This window comes from Anarrhichthys ocellatus, unplaced genomic scaffold, assembly GCF_004355925.1.
Source record: "Anarrhichthys ocellatus isolate YVR2014 unplaced genomic scaffold, GSC_Weel_1.0 scaffold20, whole genome shotgun sequence".
Taxonomy (NCBI): domain Eukaryota; kingdom Metazoa; phylum Chordata; class Actinopteri; order Perciformes; family Anarhichadidae; genus Anarrhichthys; species Anarrhichthys ocellatus.
In genome coordinates, this window is record NW_022280050.1 from 4687377 (window position 1) to 4705240 (window position 17864).

The 17864-nt window shown below is 43.2% G+C and overlaps 2 protein-coding genes across 8 annotated transcripts in view; one reads left to right on the plus strand and one right to left on the minus strand.

The window, feature by feature from the left end:
- Window positions 1–12055, plus strand: part of fmnl2a (formin-like 2a) — a 44859-nt gene extending 32804 nt beyond the window's left edge. Inside the window, exons 10-27 of one of the 5 annotated variants that reach the window (XM_031858255.1) lie at window positions 439–513; window positions 1979–2089; window positions 2415–2564; window positions 2945–3046; window positions 3243–3564; window positions 3712–3912; window positions 5230–5354; window positions 5445–5647; window positions 5781–6015; window positions 6167–6235; window positions 6320–6400; window positions 6494–6623; window positions 6718–6881; window positions 6999–7100; window positions 7837–7932; window positions 8393–8516; window positions 9754–9873; window positions 11796–11874. In XM_031858255.1, coding sequence (XP_031714115.1) covers window positions 439–513; window positions 1979–2089; window positions 2415–2564; window positions 2945–3046; window positions 3243–3564; window positions 3712–3912; window positions 5230–5354; window positions 5445–5647; window positions 5781–6015; window positions 6167–6235; window positions 6320–6400; window positions 6494–6623; window positions 6718–6881; window positions 6999–7100; window positions 7837–7932; window positions 8393–8516; window positions 9754–9845 — 2382 coding nt within the window. In that variant the 3' untranslated portion in view covers window positions 9846–9873; window positions 11796–11874. The other 4 variants (XM_031858252.1, XM_031858251.1, XM_031858250.1 and 1 more) reach the window with 4 other exon arrangements.
- Window positions 12056–14061: 2006 nt separating this feature from the next.
- prpf40a (PRP40 pre-mRNA processing factor 40 homolog A) overlaps window positions 14062–17864 on the minus strand; it is a 17946-nt gene continuing 14143 nt past the window's right edge. The window contains exons 14-26 of one of the 3 annotated variants that reach the window (XM_031858256.1): window positions 17631–17739; window positions 17345–17495; window positions 17078–17211; window positions 16813–16948; window positions 16619–16710; window positions 16359–16475; window positions 15957–16094; window positions 15734–15829; window positions 15552–15638; window positions 15321–15411; window positions 15164–15225; window positions 14886–15041; window positions 14062–14698 (exon numbers count right to left, since the gene is read on the minus strand). In XM_031858256.1, coding sequence (XP_031714116.1) covers window positions 14609–14698; window positions 14886–15041; window positions 15164–15225; window positions 15321–15411; window positions 15552–15638; window positions 15734–15829; window positions 15957–16094; window positions 16359–16475; window positions 16619–16710; window positions 16813–16948; window positions 17078–17211; window positions 17345–17495; window positions 17631–17739 — 1459 coding nt within the window. In that variant the 3' untranslated portion in view covers window positions 14062–14608. The remainder of the gene's footprint in view (window positions 14699–14885; window positions 15042–15163; window positions 15226–15320; window positions 15412–15551; window positions 15639–15733; window positions 15830–15956; window positions 16095–16358; window positions 16476–16618; window positions 16711–16812; window positions 16949–17077; window positions 17212–17344; window positions 17496–17630; window positions 17740–17864) is intronic. The other 2 variants (XM_031858258.1, XM_031858257.1) reach the window with 2 other exon arrangements.

Sequence of the window (17864 nt, forward strand, 5' to 3'; positions counted from 1 at the left end):
TCTCTCTCTCTCTCTCTCTCTCTCTCTCTCTCTCTCTCTCTCTCTCTTTTTATCTGTCTCTGTTCTTTTCTGTCTCACAAATCCTAGTTCAGATAGGCAGGAGGAAAACTACAGTAGAAGTGGTAAAAGTTGTACCACAAGCGATATTGAACACAGATGCTCTGTGTACGTTCAGCAGCAGTTCATGAATATGTTAAAGGTGTTCATGAGGTAACAGTCACGGCTACATTTCCGATGAAGAGCTTTCATCTCTAGTGTCACTGTGTACGGGCAGCACAAAAGTTAACCCTGAACTTGGAGTTTATTTTGTTTCAGGCCCTGGTTTGTGTGAATAACGAGGAGTCGGTGGTGCCATTTATGCAAATCTGTGATTGCTCGCATAAATAAATCCCTGTGGGTTGCTCTCTTCATCTAGACTCCAATAAATTTGTTTTGCAGGTGTGTGTGGAGACGCAGCGGTTTGAGAGGCTAATGGAGTATTTCAAGAACGAGGACAACAACATCGACTTTATGGTATGTTCACACACACACACAGACACACACACTCAGTCCTAATGACTATTGAAATCCTACATCACCAGGCAACCCACAGATGGCTAATGAAGGTTTTTGAGTGAAGCAACCCAATTCATAACAGGCCTCATCTATAAATACTTAGTAGAGCTAATTTGTATGTAAATGAACGTTCTTGACCATTTTCACTGCAATTAATACTGAATAGGTAAACTAGCCATTTTGAAGACATATGCTCATGTTAAATATTTAGTAAATGACACCAGATAAATACATTTAGGTGGAGTTAACAGACTTTTCCTCTCATCAGTAAAACGAACACAATGTAAGCTAGGCTTTCAGATGAGATTCAATGTTATACATGGGCTGCAATTATCAGAACACTATGAACATTCAGGCTCCCTCATGTGGTTCAAAGGTGTTCTGCAGATATAAACAAAATAATATTTATCTAGCGACCCTAATCAAATCTCCTGCGACCCATCAGTGGGTCCCGAACCAGTCTTTGAGAGCAACCAGCATACTTTTCAGCTGGTTAGAAATATAGATATTTTGCACATGCGTCCTGATATGTTTGTTAAAACTGTATTCAGTTTTGCTTCCAGTTTCACAATGCACACTCACAGGACTATCAGTCTTTGTGCAAGCCCTCTAATTTTTCTCATCACAGCACAAACTGCTAATATGTGATGCCATACATCAAGCTGGAGTGCCACTAATCAAGGAACCCTTGCCAGGCCGAGTAGTGCTAATTAGCCCGACAGATGAGAACAAAACACACTGTGAAGAAAGTAGCAACGTAGACAGTATTTTATTCAGTGTGTGTGTTTATCTAGGTGTCTTTAATTGATGTGAAGCAACTGCTGCATGTGTGTGTGAGTGAAAACCAACAGCTGCTGTGTTTGAATAGGAATTCAATAGGAACTCTGTCACGAGTCCGCTCACAGTCGCTTAGTGGGCCGTCGTCTGACAGCAGCACTAAAGCAAACAGACTTTGTCAAAGCTGCAGTGTCGCACCGAGACAACTGAGCTTCTTACCGCAAGTTTCATTAAGCCAGTGTCAGGGTGAGAAGAAGTGTGTACATTAGACACTAAGAGGAGATCCCCCCAGATCTGTTTACACAGGCTCCCATAAGGCAGGCGATGGAGTTGAATTGGCTGATTTTTGTTAATTTGTTTTTTTCCACATCATCTTAATCTACCAGATAAGCCACTCTGCCAGCCAAGCAAGCACAGTAATGAGGATTTATACACACAGTTTCAGTGCAAGCCATATTAAACGGAATTAAATGTGATAATGAGCATAAAGCCATTTCATAGAAGTACCAGGCTGAACCTGAAACCTGTTGTAAATTTGTTTATTGACAATTTTGTACCATGTATTGTCAGCAGGCACACACTGAGTGCATAATATGCAGGGTTGAGGATCCTCGTTCACTGTTTCTCTTCTGTTTTTATTCCCCAGGTGGCCTGTATGCAGTTCATCAACATAGTCGTTCACTCAGTGGAGGACATGAACTTCAGAGTTCACCTACAGTACGACTTCACCAAGCTGTGTCTGGACGACTACTTAGACGTGAGTTGAGACATGACGCTGCAGGACAAATTCACAGACAGACCGAACACTCCGGCTCTTAATACTCAGCTCAATCCAGAGCACAGGTTGTCATTATAGCACCTCCGAGACGGCAACCATAGAAACACAGTCGATAATGGCTTTTCCATTACTTGAGAAAAGAAAATCTGTCAGTTCTGTAAATTCTTGTCTCCCGTCTCACTGCACGGGTGAGATCAATGCTGGCCTTTGGGTCTGAGATGTCGGCCTCGTGCATTGTACTAAAAAATTGAAACCGCCTCCCTCTTATCATCACGGCATTTCTTTTTGTGTGCATGTTTTCCAGAAACTAAAGCATACAGAGAGCGATAAGCTGCAGGTTCAGATCCAGGCCTACTTGGATAACGTGTTTGACGTGGGAGCTCTTCTGGAGGATGCGGAGACCAAAAACGCCGCCCTGGAGCGCGTGGAGGAGCTGGAGGAGAACATGTCGCATGTGAGAGCCCTCGACTTTTTGATTTTACTCTCTGAAAATCCACAAAACTGACTCCTAAATCTCATCTATTTTCCCCTGCAAAAGGCTATGTATTAATGTCCAGGATGTCAGCGTGGGATTTGCTATGATCTCATTCTTTCCCCAAACTGTCATCCACCATAAAAAGACTGGAAAGGAACACTAAATATGGACACACTTTTCGAACGCTCATAACTTTTAAGTCTTCATAATTAGTTTTAATCCAAAATTGATATATATATATATATATATATCCATATATCCATGCCCTGAGATTTCTTTGTTGACATATTGCGTTTGGTGTTTCGCAATGAGTTCATGTCACTGTGTCGCCCTTTTCCTCCCGGTTATTGTACTTGTAGATGTCAGAGAAGCTGCAGGATACGGAGAACGAGGCCATGTCCAAGATCGTGGAGCTTGAGAAGCAGCTGATGCAAAGAAACAAGGACCTTGAATCGATCAGGGTCAGACTCCACCTCTTACCATTCACATTCATCCTTTAAGTATCCATTTAAGCACTCCAAGTGTTCTGCCAACTGTTGAAATGTAGTTTTGGGGTTGTAAGGTTTCCACTCTCGTGGCAGAAATATAAAAAAAAAAAGATTATACAATACTTTATTAACAATTCTCAACCCCTGTCTCCCCCTGTCTCCCACACAGGAAGTCTACAAAGACACCAGCTCGCAGGTACACTCGCTGCGGCAGATGTTGAAGGAGAAGGACGAGGCCATCCAGCGACAGAGTAACCTGGAGAAAAAGATCCACGAACTGGAGAAACAAGGCACCATCAAGATCCACAAGAAGGGAGACGGAGACATCTCCATCCTGCCCTCGCCATCCTCCGGTGTGGGTGGCTTGCCGGGTGTTACGATGGGAGGAAACAGTGCAGCTGTCACTCCAAATCACTTGGGAGTCGTAGCTGGGATGCCGGCTCCTCCACCACCTCCTCCTCCACCACCCCCACTGCCAGTGAATGGCACATGTAGGTTTAATATTAGTGCAGTTTATCGGCATGTAAACTGTTAATCATGAAATGCAGAAAGAAGAGAGAAAATGGGAGGGAATATACACAGTTTGTACGTCGATATAAAAGTGATACTAAGCATTGAGCGTCTCTCTTCTCTCTTAGTGTTAAACGGACCATCGTCAGCCATTCCTGCAGCTGCAGCTCTCCCACCTCCACCGCCTCCCCCTCCCCCTCCACCTCCGCCTCCCCCTCCAGGGCTAGCCTCGCATATCTCAGGACCTCTGCCTCCGCCGCCTCCTCCTGTAGCGCCACCGCTGCCCGGCTGTGGGACGCCCACTGTCATCCTGAACTCTGGCTTAGCAGGTAAAATACACACATTGAGTCAAGTTTGTGTGTACATGTGAGTTATGTGATGAAGAACTGTTTCAAGAGGTGAAAATAGAGTAATGTGCAGATATTGTCTGCAAAACAGTGTAACTTTTATTATATTAGACTTGTATTCCAACTACTTTTGTCAATTGCAAAATTGTTATGTTGTTCCCACCTCAACACTTTTTGCAGCTGCTTAATGGTAAAAGTGTGTTTGCGATGTGCACGTGTAAGCTTTCTCACTAACTCTGTCAATTTCTTCATGATTTGTCTTTGAACTGTTTCTTTTTCTGCCAACCAGAGGGACCCATCAAACTTTTCTGTAGGTTCTGCTTGCCATGTTTGGTGTTTTGTCCCTCCAATGGTCCCTTTCTTTATCACAAGGACAACATTTTTTGGAAAATGGTATTTTCAGTCTCTGAATCCCGATAGAAAACAAACAAACAAACAACTTTCATTTGTGCAATTCAAGCCTCCTGGAAATAGTTCATAATTGTTTTCATGTTTCTCAAAGACATTTTCTCTTTTTTTTTTTTCTCTTCTTTTTGCCACTTGATCTCGGCAGCATATAAAAACACATATTCCAAAAACAGTGAACTGTGGCTTCATGAATTCTATTTTTGCTCTCACAGTGAGACTTTCTGTGAAACATTAAGATAACAGAGCAAATACCACATTTCAAAATTCTGCATGATTCACCTTCGCACCTTGCTGTAGTCTTGTTATATATGTGTGCGTTTGTGTGTGTGTGTGTTTGTGCGTTAAATATCGCCACATCTCAGTGTTGGTTGCATGCTGAGACACGGTGACCTGCTGGTGCACGCAGAGGATAGAAAGTGATAGGCTTTATGCAGAGCTGTTGAAGCGCTGTTTGCCCTCTCGTGACGGCCTTATCTTTCTGTCCCTGCTGACACCTCGTCTCTGTGGCTAAACCAGGCGCCACCTCGATGCTCCGCTTCGGTGAATCAGCCCAAGTGGCCACAAATAGCCATAAGCTGTCCGATAAAGTGTGTCACCGGGCCAGGCAGGAAATCCTCACCATGTGCACCATTTACTGTACAGGGTGCATACACTTTGGCCGTGTTCACCTGCCAGAGGCTGACAGGCTTTACTCTGCTTCAAGTAGGACCAAGTGTCCATTTAGTTTAAAATTCAAACTCTACTTGAAGTAGGGATGTATGTTTTTAGAGATAAAACAGTCATATCCACGTTTGTCACCTGTCTACCCCTTCACCTGTGTGTGTGAATGTGCGTGTGTGTCCTCTCGTAGGAGATGGGGTCGTGTTGCTAACTCTTCTGTTTCCCGTGCAGCTGTTAAGATCAAGAAGCCGATCAAGACTAAGTTCCGTATGCCCGTCTTCAACTGGGTAGCCCTGAAACCGAACCAGATCAACGGGACTGTCTTTAATGAGATCGATGATGAGAGGATACTCGAGGTAAGAGTCTGAATCCTTTAGTCCCCTTTTCTGACTCATTTCCGCGATGATGGAACATTAACAGATTTTTTTTTTGTCGGCATCTTTCAGGACCTAAACGTGGATGAGTTCGAGGAGATGTTCAAGACGAAAGCTCAGGGCCCGGCTATCGACCTCATCACCAGCAAGCAGAAGATCATCCAAAAGATGCCCAACAAGGTGACGCTGCTGGACTCCAACAGAGCAAAGAACCTGGCCATCACACTGAGGAAAGTGGGCAAGCCTCCTGAGGAGATCTGCAAGGCCATTCAGATGTAAGTCTCAGAATAAAACAAAAGACCTTTTTTGTTTTTATTTGAGTGTTTTTTTTGCATGGCATAAGATATCAAATGGTCTGTGTAAGATACTTTGCATGTTTCTACCCTCCTTTGTCTCACCGTCTTCCAGCTTTGACCTGCGAACTCTGCCGGTGGACTTCGTGGAGTGTCTGATGCGCTTCCAGCCCACGGAACATGAGATTAAAAGCATGCGACAGTATGAGAAGGAGCGCAAACCCCTGGAGAGCCTGACGGACGAGGACCGCTTCATGATGCAGTTTAGTAAAATCGAGCGGCTCATGCAGAAGATGACCATCATGGCCTTCATCGGCAACTTCTGCGAGAGCGTGCAGATGCTCACACCGGTGAGAACTGGGATCTCGTGTGTGTAGGACATATGTTCCCGACAGTAAAACACTGGATATGATTAGAGGCAGTCTGTACGGGATGCTGTGACCATAGAAAGTTTACTGAATTTCACATCTTCTCATGTCATCCCCTTCGTTTGCCCCGCAGCAAATTCATGCAGTCATTGCAGCGTCTGTGTCCATCAAGTCGTCACAGAAGCTAAAGAAAATTCTAGAGGTAACTCATTTATTTGTATCCGAACATAATGTTAAATGAATGCAGGGTTTTTCTTACACGTTCTTGTTCCTTCTTGTTCGGCAGATTATCTTGGCACTGGGAAACTACATGAACAGCAGCAAAAGGGGAGCGGTGTACGGATTCAAGCTGCAAAGTTTAGACTTGGTAAGTTGCCTCCCTCTGACTTTAAAGCCTTTTACTTTTCCTACACAGATGTTTTCCTTAAGTTTTGTGTTTTCTATTTTACTTTCTCCACAGCTACTTGATACCAAGTCGACGGACCGTAAGCTAACGTTGTTACACTACATAGCTAATGTGGTGAAGGAGAAATACTCCCAAGTTTCTGTCTTCTACAATGAGCTGCACTATGTGGAGAAAGCTGCAGCAGGTGAGTCGCATAGTGCACGTGTGTCGTTCTCATCTTGACTTTTTACAGTTCAGCGCGTTGCACGTGTTACTCACGCGTCCGCTGGTGTTCACAGTGTCGTTGGAGAACGTCCTGCTGGATGTTAAGGAGCTGCTGAGAGGCATGGAGCTGACCAAAAGAGAGTACAGCATGCACGGCCACAACACCATGCTCAAAGACTTCATCGCACACAATGAGAACAAGCTGAAGAAGCTGCAGGATGATGCCAAGATTGCACAGGTAACATGAGCACGCCTCGCTTTGCGAAACCTAATGCCTTGTTTTTTCAAACCCTGTTGTTGTGACAGGGTTTAACATGAAGTCATCTGAGTGTTTTCTAACTTCTGTCTTTGAAAGGATGCCTTTGACGAGGCGGTGAAGTTCTTCGGGGAGAACGCCAAAACAACGCCACCCTCCGTCTTCTTCCCTGTGTTTGTGCGATTTGTTAAGGCTTACAGGGTGAGTTGGATAATCATTTCTTGCACAATTGCACAAAACTAGTCGGGGGGTGGGGGGAGGGGCACCAACCAGTTCAGACACAGAGATTTAGCATCGCACTTCTAGTTCTACTTTTTTTTCCACATGTGCAGTAGTTCTCTCCATGACCTGTAAACAGACTTTGATGTGTAAAATAGGTGGACTTTCCCTTTAAGTCACAACAACATCTGGAAGGATACATGAGGTTGTCCTTGGGCGTGTGTGTATGAGGCGGTCCGGATGTGTTGATGCTTGTGTATGTGCATGTGTCCACATGGAGAGTATGTGGCGAGACATCAACACGCCCTCTGGTGTTATCACCACACCACAGTGTTCTCTTCTAAACCAAAACTAATAAGTATTTTACAAATAAATCTGCAAGTTTTCAGTATGATGTACTGGAGAAAACGCATCACACCATGTGTTGCTGCTAATCACAGCTTCCTGACTGTTTCCAGCCGTTTCTCTCACAGCTGCGGTGTCAACTCTGTTTAGTGCATCCTCGACTCCTCCGAACCGTGTTAATGACGTCATTCATCACATTTCATGGTGCCCGAACAGAATCTCAGCTCGCACAGCACATTGTGGCGAAACTATTCGATGCATTTGGAATGAGACTTTCTGATGTCATGTTAACAGCATAGTTTTCGCTGTGATAGTAACAGTAGTATATTTAAACGAGTTGTAACTGCGTGCCGTGTTTATGTGATATCCTCAGCAAGCAGAAGAGGACAATGAGCAGAAGAAGAGACAGGAGCAGATTTTGATGGAGAAACTTCTCGAACAGGAGGCCATGATGGAGGAAGAGAAGAAGGTGAGTCACCATTCTTTCAACTGTCAACCCCCCCCCCCCCCACTTCTTTCTAGGGCAGGTGGCTACAGTGGATCATGAAGACCACTTCCTCCCCTTTCCGCTTCATCCTACTTTCCTCCAGATTCTTGATCACAGGATTAGTTGAGCACTGACTGCCTGCTGGGTGTAGTTATATCTGGTTCTACAGTCTGACACCCCGCTGAGCCACATCACATCGACTCAGGATCAGCGGTTATACTTCTTAAACGGTTCACTTAGCTCACACATGCACAAACCTACAGAGGGAAGCGATGTGTGGCGCAAAAGCATATTTAAGCTAAAAGATCCTTTGTTGATCCTTTGTTGATCGTACTGGACTCGTGTCTAAGCGTATGACTTATTATTACATGTTAAATGAGGTATCGGTGTGTGTGTGTGTTTGTGTATGTGTTTGTGTGTGTGCGTTTGTGTGTCTCCTCAGTCTCCATCTCATAAAAACAAGCGGCAGCAGCAAGAGCTGATCCATGAGCTCAGGAAGAAACAGGTGAAAGACAGCCGCCACGTCTACGAAGGCAAAGATGGAGCGATAGAAGACATCATCACGGGTAATATCACCTGGACCTGTCTCTTGCCCCACACACACACTCTCTCACACACACACACACACACACACTTACGGTACAGGGCACTCTGCATGAAGGTCCTCTCCAAAGGGAATCTAAATCAACTAACACAATGACTTTGGCTTTTCTTAAAACTCAGCTGTCAGATGTTTGAGAACTAAAGGTGTACAACGTAATGAGTACAAACATGCACTGACAGTCCAGCTAATCTAGACATTCAGCTCCAAATGTGTCTGATGATCATTGCTAAACTTATCTGCTTTGTCATTGCTTTGTAACACCATCTGTACATAGACGGGGCCGGGTTGGGACTAGCTCCTAGGAAATGAATTCATTATACTGGAATAAATACATCTTCTGTTTACTGAAGTGTGATAAACTTGCCGTAGGCAGCGGTGGAATTTACCCACCACTTTTCTGATGTGCTGTTCTTAAGTACAGTTGTACTTTACATGTTATATATTTTTTTGTAGGCCATAAATGCATAACATACAAACAATCTTGATAGTGATCCCTTGAATTAGTTTTTGTTAAATACTGAGCGGAGCATTTTTAAAGTTGAAAAATAAACTTGTCAGTGCTCTCTGGTGGACAAAGTAGGGACACACCAGTAAGATATATTTATAGTTGTAATAAACTGATACCAGCCAATGTAAGTCTAGCTCTAATACTTTACTCTGAAAAATAACATTTTACATACAAAACATGAGAAGTTAATACAATGCGTTGTTATAGATTTTGTACCGTTTGTCTCCAGCTACAACACTGAAATGCTACTTACCTATTAATGCATTAGTATTAACAATATAATATTATGATGTGATATTGTAAAAGTGGGATTACATTTTGTTAATAGTACTTTTAGTTAAGTCATTTTGACCTGTAATGGAGTATTTTTACACTGACGTATTGCTCCTGTTACATGAGTAAAAGTTCTCAATATGTTTTCCTCCGCTAGCCGCAGTAATAATGTAAATGTGATTCTAGCGTTAAGGCAATTCAGATATCTGTAACAATAGAACTTTGCTGTGTTCTAACAAACCAAGCCAGAGAGAGTTCAGTGGAACATTAACTGCTAGAATAAAGACATTTTCTCCTGGCCCCTCCTGATGCTGTTGTTAGATATTTGCTTAGCGCTAACCAGTGCTAAAACCCTGTAGAGTCTGCTTTTCTTAAACTGTGTTTGTCCTGGCTGTTGTCCTTGTTGTTCTCAATGCAGTGCTGAAGACAGTGCCCTTTACCGCCCGCACAGCGAAGCGTGGCTCTCGGTTCTTCTGCGAGCCCGCCCTCAATGAGGAGTACCATTACTAAGCTTGTAGAACTGTCTCTCTTCTCTAAGGTTGCTGGAACAAAACATTCTCTTCTTTATGTCTCTCTCCTCCATCCTTGCATGCCTCTTCACACGTCCTCCCTTCTTTTAAACCGTCACACTCAACCCGCACACTTTCGGACCTGTGTTTGTGCACCGTGCCCGATATCGTGTGTGTTCTCTCTCCTGAGTATGACTCGGTGTAACGGTTTTCTCTGCCCACCTGCATGAAGTGTGACCCCGTCATTTATCATCATCATTTTATCAACCATGGCAAACCATAATGTCACAGAGGAAACTGTCTCCAAGTTCATACTTTTATCTGCAGTGACAGGAGATGAGAATCGGTGAAAGAGTGTACGTTTTCTCATCAAGCACTGGAGTAGAATAGTTGAGCTGCGTGCTGCCATCTAGTGCTAACGGATTAAAAACAAATACTGACTCATGAGTCAAATACTTTAGCGTTTATCACTGATTAGATTCAAATTGAATGGTTATTTAATGCAGTGTGTGTATGTAAAATATACATATGTGAGCTTTAGTCATCCTCTACATGACAGGTATGACTGATGTCATTATTGTGTAAGGGCCTGTGGCATTATAACTTGCTTTTCTTTGTTTTCAATCAGTGTTTTAATGAAAAATAAATGTCCGTGTGTTCGTTATCACATATCATCACTGCTGCTGAAACCGCTTCTTGCATGCCGATTGCTTCATCTCGAACGCTTTCCCACAATGCATCCCTGCTCTCCCAGTTAGCCCGAATGCTGTGCCTGCTCCTGCCGCTGGCTGACAGGTCACCTCTCTGTCAAATGACTCTCTGTGGTGTGGCAGGCTCGCTAATATTCTGCATGACGTCTACATATGCATAATCTCTTACATTGCAGCAGTCTGTCTTTGCGGTTGCATTCTGCGCGTGTGTGTGTGTGTGTGTGTGTGTGTGTGTGCGCTACTAACATGCAGCCAGGTTGTTTCACTGAGTTTACACCTGTCATCCGGCTGCATGCATGCTTTGGTTGCTGTTGAATGTAACAATCCTGCTGTGTCCTGGAACGGTGTTAGCTTTGTTTTAATTCACAATCGCTCTGTACTGGAAGTTTGAAACGGGCTCTTTCTCTATCCTGCTGGCAGCCACTCTGCAAAGCAGACTGAGTTTATAACACAGAAAAATAAGAAACTACAGAAGCTTTGATCCTCCTCGCTGCCAGATGAACCAGTTAACATTCTCCAGCTCTGTCCCTTCTCATGCCCTTCTCCCTCCTCTGGCCTCCCCCCCCCCCCATGCAGCCTGCTGCCACTTTGCTTTGCTCTCGCAGTGCTCTCTTAGCGCTCTCTTAGCAAAGCAGGGGTGAATATGCCGGGCTGACATGCTCCTGTCAGCCTCCTCCTCCTCCATTATTAACCTCCATTTTGTCTTCTCTTCATCTAGCCCTAAAGAAGAATAATATTACTAAATTTCCCAATGTCTACTCGAGGGTAAGGAACTCCTCCAGTAGCACACCTGTAGTGGTGGATGTGTCCCAAACCTGGCAAGCATCTCTTTATTACCTCCCTTTCCTGTTTTACTGTATTTTCATTCAGGGTTCACTCAGTATTGACCTTCCTCTTCCTCTGTTCTCCACTCATTATATCGCCTTCATAACAATACATTTGAATGTCTAACGATACAAAATATCAACTCTTTTCGGTTGATAATTCACCCATTTTATTGGCAAAGGTGCATCTTGGTTTTCACAAGATCCATGTAAGCTTTTCTACTCACAAGTCAAAACCCTGTGGCCTGTCTCTGTCATAACACCAAGAGACGGATGACCTGCAAGCCTTTTTTTTTTATTTCTGTGTAGAACTCATGCTGCTTTGAAAGACAGGCTGCCAGCACTCTGGGTATGTGGGCTCATCAAAATGCCTCCACAAGATGACTGACAGCTCTTTTATCCCCCTCCCTTCCTCAGATTTGAGGAATCAGCCTTACAGGCGAGCAGACGCTGTGCGGAGGAGCGTCAGGAGACGCTTTGATGATCAGAACCTGCGGCCGAGTAACAACGGCGAAGTGGTCGTGTGACGAGGGAGCAGTGCATGTGCTGGGGGGGGGGGGTGTGAGGATGCATATGAGACGGAGAGATGGGAGGTTCGATGCAGAGTGAAGGATAAGTGAAAGATGACAAGTGTAGCACCCATAGAGATGAGAATGAACCATAGTGTGTGTGTGGGTGGATATATATATATATATATAAAAATAAAAAAACATGAGAATGCATGTTACTCCATGTCTGTGGTACAGCAGCAGCTTTTCACTATGAAGGACTGCGGACATGCGTGGGACTGAATTTTAAGTGTCTGAAAGGTTGATTCAGAAACCTTAGACAAGCCAAGTGCCTCAACTTATTTTTGTGGGCTGATGTCACGCCGTCTCCTGTCTGAGGACTGTTTTTTTTAATATTACCCACTTCAAGCAATACAACCTGACCTTGCTTTGATTTTAAGTTGTGTAAAACTGGACTTGTGGTGGCCTTAAGAGCCACGTGAAGAGATGCTTCCTTGGAAACGTGTTGTAGAGTGTATGGGATGCGTTCCCTTTAGCTGTTACAAAAATGACATCTTTTAGTGTTGGGTTTGTCACTGTGGTATCTTGGGATATTCCGGTGCTCTTTTCCATTCCTCTTACTAAACAGTTTTTCAACTTCTACTGAAAGGGCTGATGATCAGGCGCGAAGACGGTGAAGTAATTAAGACTTTATATTTGTATTAAAGTAAGTATAATGATGAAGAATGAACGAAAAAGACATCAAAACCACTTCAAAACAAGACCGGGCTAATGTGAATTATCTATATCAGGCCCACTCCATGCTGACTTCTTTCATAATTTACTTCAGTTAATGGATCAAGCCTCAATTTGTAGCTCTTGATCCATAGAAGTAAAACTTTACCGTCCATTTAAAACGTTGCATTTCTGTAGCAGCACAGCAGTCCGTCTGGTTTCTGGGAACAAATTACAAGTAAACGAGCTTGTAAAGCAACAAAAAAAAACCACAATTTCTATTAAACGTAGAAACTGCACGAAAGATAGGGAATCCTACTAAATGGTTCTCATTGTCAAGACTGGACCAAACTTTGCATTTCATCTCTGTCAAGTTTTTTTTTTTTTTTTTTTTTTTTTTTTTTACTGATTAATTATATTCCAGGCTACTGCGTCTACTCACTTTATTGTAATTTTAATGTATAGTATTTAACCACTGAAAGGAATTCTTTAAGCTCCTGTTTTCATCTAATGTGTCCGTGTACATTAAAAACATGGCAAAACAAAGTACACTACAAAACCATGTTTCCTAAATGTACAGATATTTTGCTACGTCTCTTGTTTTTTCTTCTTAATTCACATTACCAGATGGTTAATATTGTACATATTGTTCAAACAAAAGTTTGCATTGCCTTGTGCTATACAACTTGAATGTTATTTTAACTTATAGTTTTTGTTTCCATTTTTTTGTATATTTAATTAAGCCAAATGCAGCCAGAATCTACATTAATGTAAAGTCATGTCTGTCATGTGGGTGGGTCACAGGCGCATCAAAGCCAGCTACGAAAACATGCAACGCATTTTAAATAGTTTGTCAATTTGAACAAATCCAGTGTGTTTAATCAAACTAGTCTCCGTTAGCTGACCTGTGATCAGCTGGTTTTGTGGCTTCGTGATGTGCTGCCGTTCATCTTTCTCTCAACTTCAGTCTGTAATCGTAACATTTGTCTAACTGGATAATACTGGCATGTTTTTCTATTTTACTTTCACCAGAAATGTATTTTAGGCAGTTTGTGCTTATTACAAAATAACAAGCTTTATTTTAAAAATTAGGTGATATGAGATTTTCAACGAATATGATCAAATAAAGTATTTACATTGAATATAAAGCAGTTTGCCTTTTGTAATTATTTTCTTCTCTTTCTTAGAGCATTGGGCTATAAACCCCATGCTGCAGCACTGTTGTCTTAGCCTGCATTAGTGTTGCTAGATGCGTCTAATAAACTGGCAGCGTTATTCTTTATTGAACTGAATTAAATACCGGTCATATGACGGATCACCCCACTGATTAGTTGTCCTATCAGCTGGTTTATCCATCAATGAAACACGGGCCATTAGTACTACATCCTGTAGAACTGGAATGTTTGGAAACATAAAAATATTTACTGTTGATCTCCTGAAGTATCCAAGTACAGACATAATCCATTGAAACAGTATTTTATTACATTTCACTACAGTAGATCAATTTAAACAGATGCTCAAATTAAAACCTTTTTTGGATGATTAGAGAATACAGCTAGTTAAGTTGGACCAAATCAAAACTATTCTTTCATTATCCCCGAACACATCCAGAGATAATGAAAGATGTCCTTAAACCTATTTCTTCTTGCACCACTTTTCCAGGTGAAAGACAATCAGTGTGACATTCAAGATATACTTTTAATTGAATATAAAAGTGATTGGCAATGGAAAACATGTACAGCTACAGACAACTAAAAAATACTAACAAAAGCAACAAAAAAAGACAACCTGATATTTTAAGGTTGATCAGCTGATCAGTTTCCTGATATCAAATTAGTCACCAAATAAGTGTGTAAGCTCACATTCCCATGAATACCAGAGAACGGTGTTGTGTCACATGGTCCGTCCAGGGTGGTTCGCCCAGCACAGTCACGTGAGCGTGGAGGGGAATGCATGTTTGTAGAAGTGTACAAATACAATAGAAGAGCAGCTCAGGTGTCGTCGTCATCAAGGTGCATCCAGCTGTTCCAGTAAAGTTCTTCTCCTTTTCTCCAGCTCTCCTTCACTCAGCTCACTGCCTGATGTATCCCAGCCACCCTGAACACACACACACAGTATTATATATAAACTATGAGAAATTAAATGTAACTGCTGTAAAGAAAGTGAGTCACCGACTTGTCACATACAACCTCTAAATGATGGTGGTTAATGGTAACCTTAACAGCAGCCATTAAAGCATCAGTTTGATCAAGTAAGGATCAATATTTAATTCAAGAAAACCAACCTCCTCTTTTGCAGCTTTTCTTTTCGGAGACTTCTGTTTAGAGTCCGAGCGAGGTTTCCCCCGAGACTTGTCGTTCTCTTTATCTTTCTCTAAGTCCTTTTCACGCTTTCCATCGCGCTCTCTGCCTTTCTTCTCATTGTCGGATTCTGGCGATGCCTGTGTGTCATAATCACCATCAGTTCCCATACAAACACATTCAGATAATACGTATAATAGTATGTATATATACACATACACATACACACACACGACATGGATTTGTCTTCCTGTATACTTACAGACTTGTGACGTCTCTTTTTGCCCTTCTTCTTGTGCTTCTTGGATTTTTTATAGCTTCTCTCTGGTTTCAGGCAGAACATGTCAGTAAATGTCAATAGTGCTGCACTTGTTCCACACAATGATAAACAGATCATCAGAGCTTTGAAATCCACTCACCGGATTCTCCACTGGAGGAGCGCTCAGAGGGAGACTTGGATTGCGACCTCTTTTTCTTCTTGTGGTATTCCTCGTCCTCAGACTCGGAGCCCTGTCGGAACATTGAAGTGGAGTAACTCAGAGATTAACGAGGCGTGATATGAAGTATAGACATCAAGGCAAAAGGTGTTCATGCAGATTATCTCTCTGCAGCTCGCTGTCTCTCTAAGCACAGCAGTGAGGACTACTAACCGATCGAGAGCGGGATCGTTTCCTGTGGTGCTTCTTGGACTTCTTCGAGTGCTTCTTTGTCTTGGAGTGGTGATGTTGGCATTCATGCTGTTAAAAGAAAATACATGCCACGGTAAACCTGCATCAACGTTGTCATCATGATTGATAATGTCAGCGCATTGCCACCGTCCTGGCAGACTTACCTCTAAGACGTGCATGAAGTCTTTGAATATCCTTTTCCTCTCCGACTCCAGAGTCACGTCTTCAAAGGCAGATTCTTTGAGGAATCGATCTCTGATCTGAAACCATCACAAAACATTAAGGACAGGCTACTGTGTAGTGCTTTTACGAGTAATTCAGAAATGATTAGAACTGAATAGTTGGTGCTCCGAAACGATAAGAATGTATTTTGCATTAAGGCCGTACCCCCTCCCATGAAGTCTCTGGCTCCAGTGGTGGTGTGGCCAGCTTCAGCATGTTTTTAAAGGCTGCTTCTTTCCTTTTCATTTTCCTCGCCTCCTCCTTCTCTCGCTCTCTCTCTCTGGCTTCTGCCTTCTCCAGGAGCTGCACACAAATAGGTGGAAAAACGTGTTGATCTAATAAATACAAACAATGAAAACAACCTGGAAAAGGCCTTCATAGAGCAACGTTTCAGCCCGAGACCGAAAGACACCATGAATTAACTAGAATAACATTTATTTTAAGTTCCTAAACCTTAAGCAAAGTTACTACAAATGTTCTCCCGTCACATGCTCGTTGACCAGCATCTGTGTTCTTTAGGAACTGTGTCGGATTTGGGGGAAAATGTACGTAACACAGGAGTCTTACACTGTTGAATGCCAGCTTTATGTTTCCTGCATCCAGTGTAGTGGCTCTCTTGTCTGAACTGATGACTGATCCAAAGTCGTCAAAGCTAGTGTTGACTTCCACCAGAAAGCCTTTGTCCTAGCAGCACAGAGGAAGCAGAAGATGAACAAGTTGTTGTTACATAAAAGAATAAAATGTCACAACAAACACTGATCTGAGCAGATGGGACGTGTTGTCCTGAGACACTATGCCAGATAGAAACACACCACAGGTACACTTACCTTCAGGATATCTTTGATGATCCTCTTCTCATCGTGGTAGCGGGCCTTCAGGTCTTCCACGTAGAATTTGAACAGATCGAGGGGAGTGGAACCTGCAGAACAGAAAGGATAAGTCAAAAGATGTCGACAATATGCGTCATGCTGCAAAGAAATATATTCTACGTATCACAACCACATGATTGAGATCACTCAGCTCGTGTGGCCTGCTGTCCTACCCGGCTGGCCCAGCATGTTGGCAAAGCGGATGTCTGAGCTCAGGGTCGGGTACATCTCCATCCAGGCAGACATGGAGTGAAGCTGACCGTGGTCGTGGAGCTCGTCCAGGAACTTCTGAGAAGAAAAAAAATAACAACAAAAGAAGAATTCAGGATAGTTAAACAAATAGAACGTGTCCCGTCTGTGCAGTTCTTTCCCTGGTGTTTTGAGATGCACGTATGTTAACCCTCCATTCCCTCTCACCTGGAAGGCCTCTCGGTTCTTGCGCTGTCGTCGTCTCTCCCTGAGAAGAGTCTTCTGTTTCTCCTCCTCCTCCTCCTTCTCCAGAGCTCGGATGTGCTCCTCAAAACAAATGAGGGCGTCCTCTTTGTCCATATCTGTCAGCGGGTAACGACACTTATCAACAGGGAGAACTGAGAACCAAGTGAACCTATAATGAGGTAGACACTTTGTCTTCTCACTACTATGAGCTCCAAACTAATTTAGTAAATAAAAACATGAATGTCATACTCTGCAGCTCCTCATCCTCTGCAAAGGTCGGGTTGTCTAGCAGGTACTGCTGGGCCTCAGACCAGGTGGTACGGTATGTGACGTTGGCCATGTTGTCCAAAATGTTCTTCAGAGCTTCCCAGTTCCTCTTCCTAAGCTGCTTGGCTTGCTCCTGGAAACATTTTGTGGAGGAAAGCAGGATGTTAACTGTGTCAGTGTTCACAAAGTAACATCGTATATGACGACTGACAGAGAGTTGAATGATTCTACAATATTATGGTAAACATGCAGACAAACAAAGCCGCACCTTCTCTTTCTTAGCAAGGTAGAACAAAACATCTTCATAGATCTCCAGCCTGTCTCTCTCTGGTACACAGCTCCACACCTCGTGCTCATTAAACATCTGTTCCGCTTTCCTGGATTGCAGGCAGGCAGGCAGGCAGGCAGGCAGGCGCGCACGCGCACGCACGCACGCACGCACGCACGCACGCACGCACACACACACACACACACACACACACACACACACACACACACACAC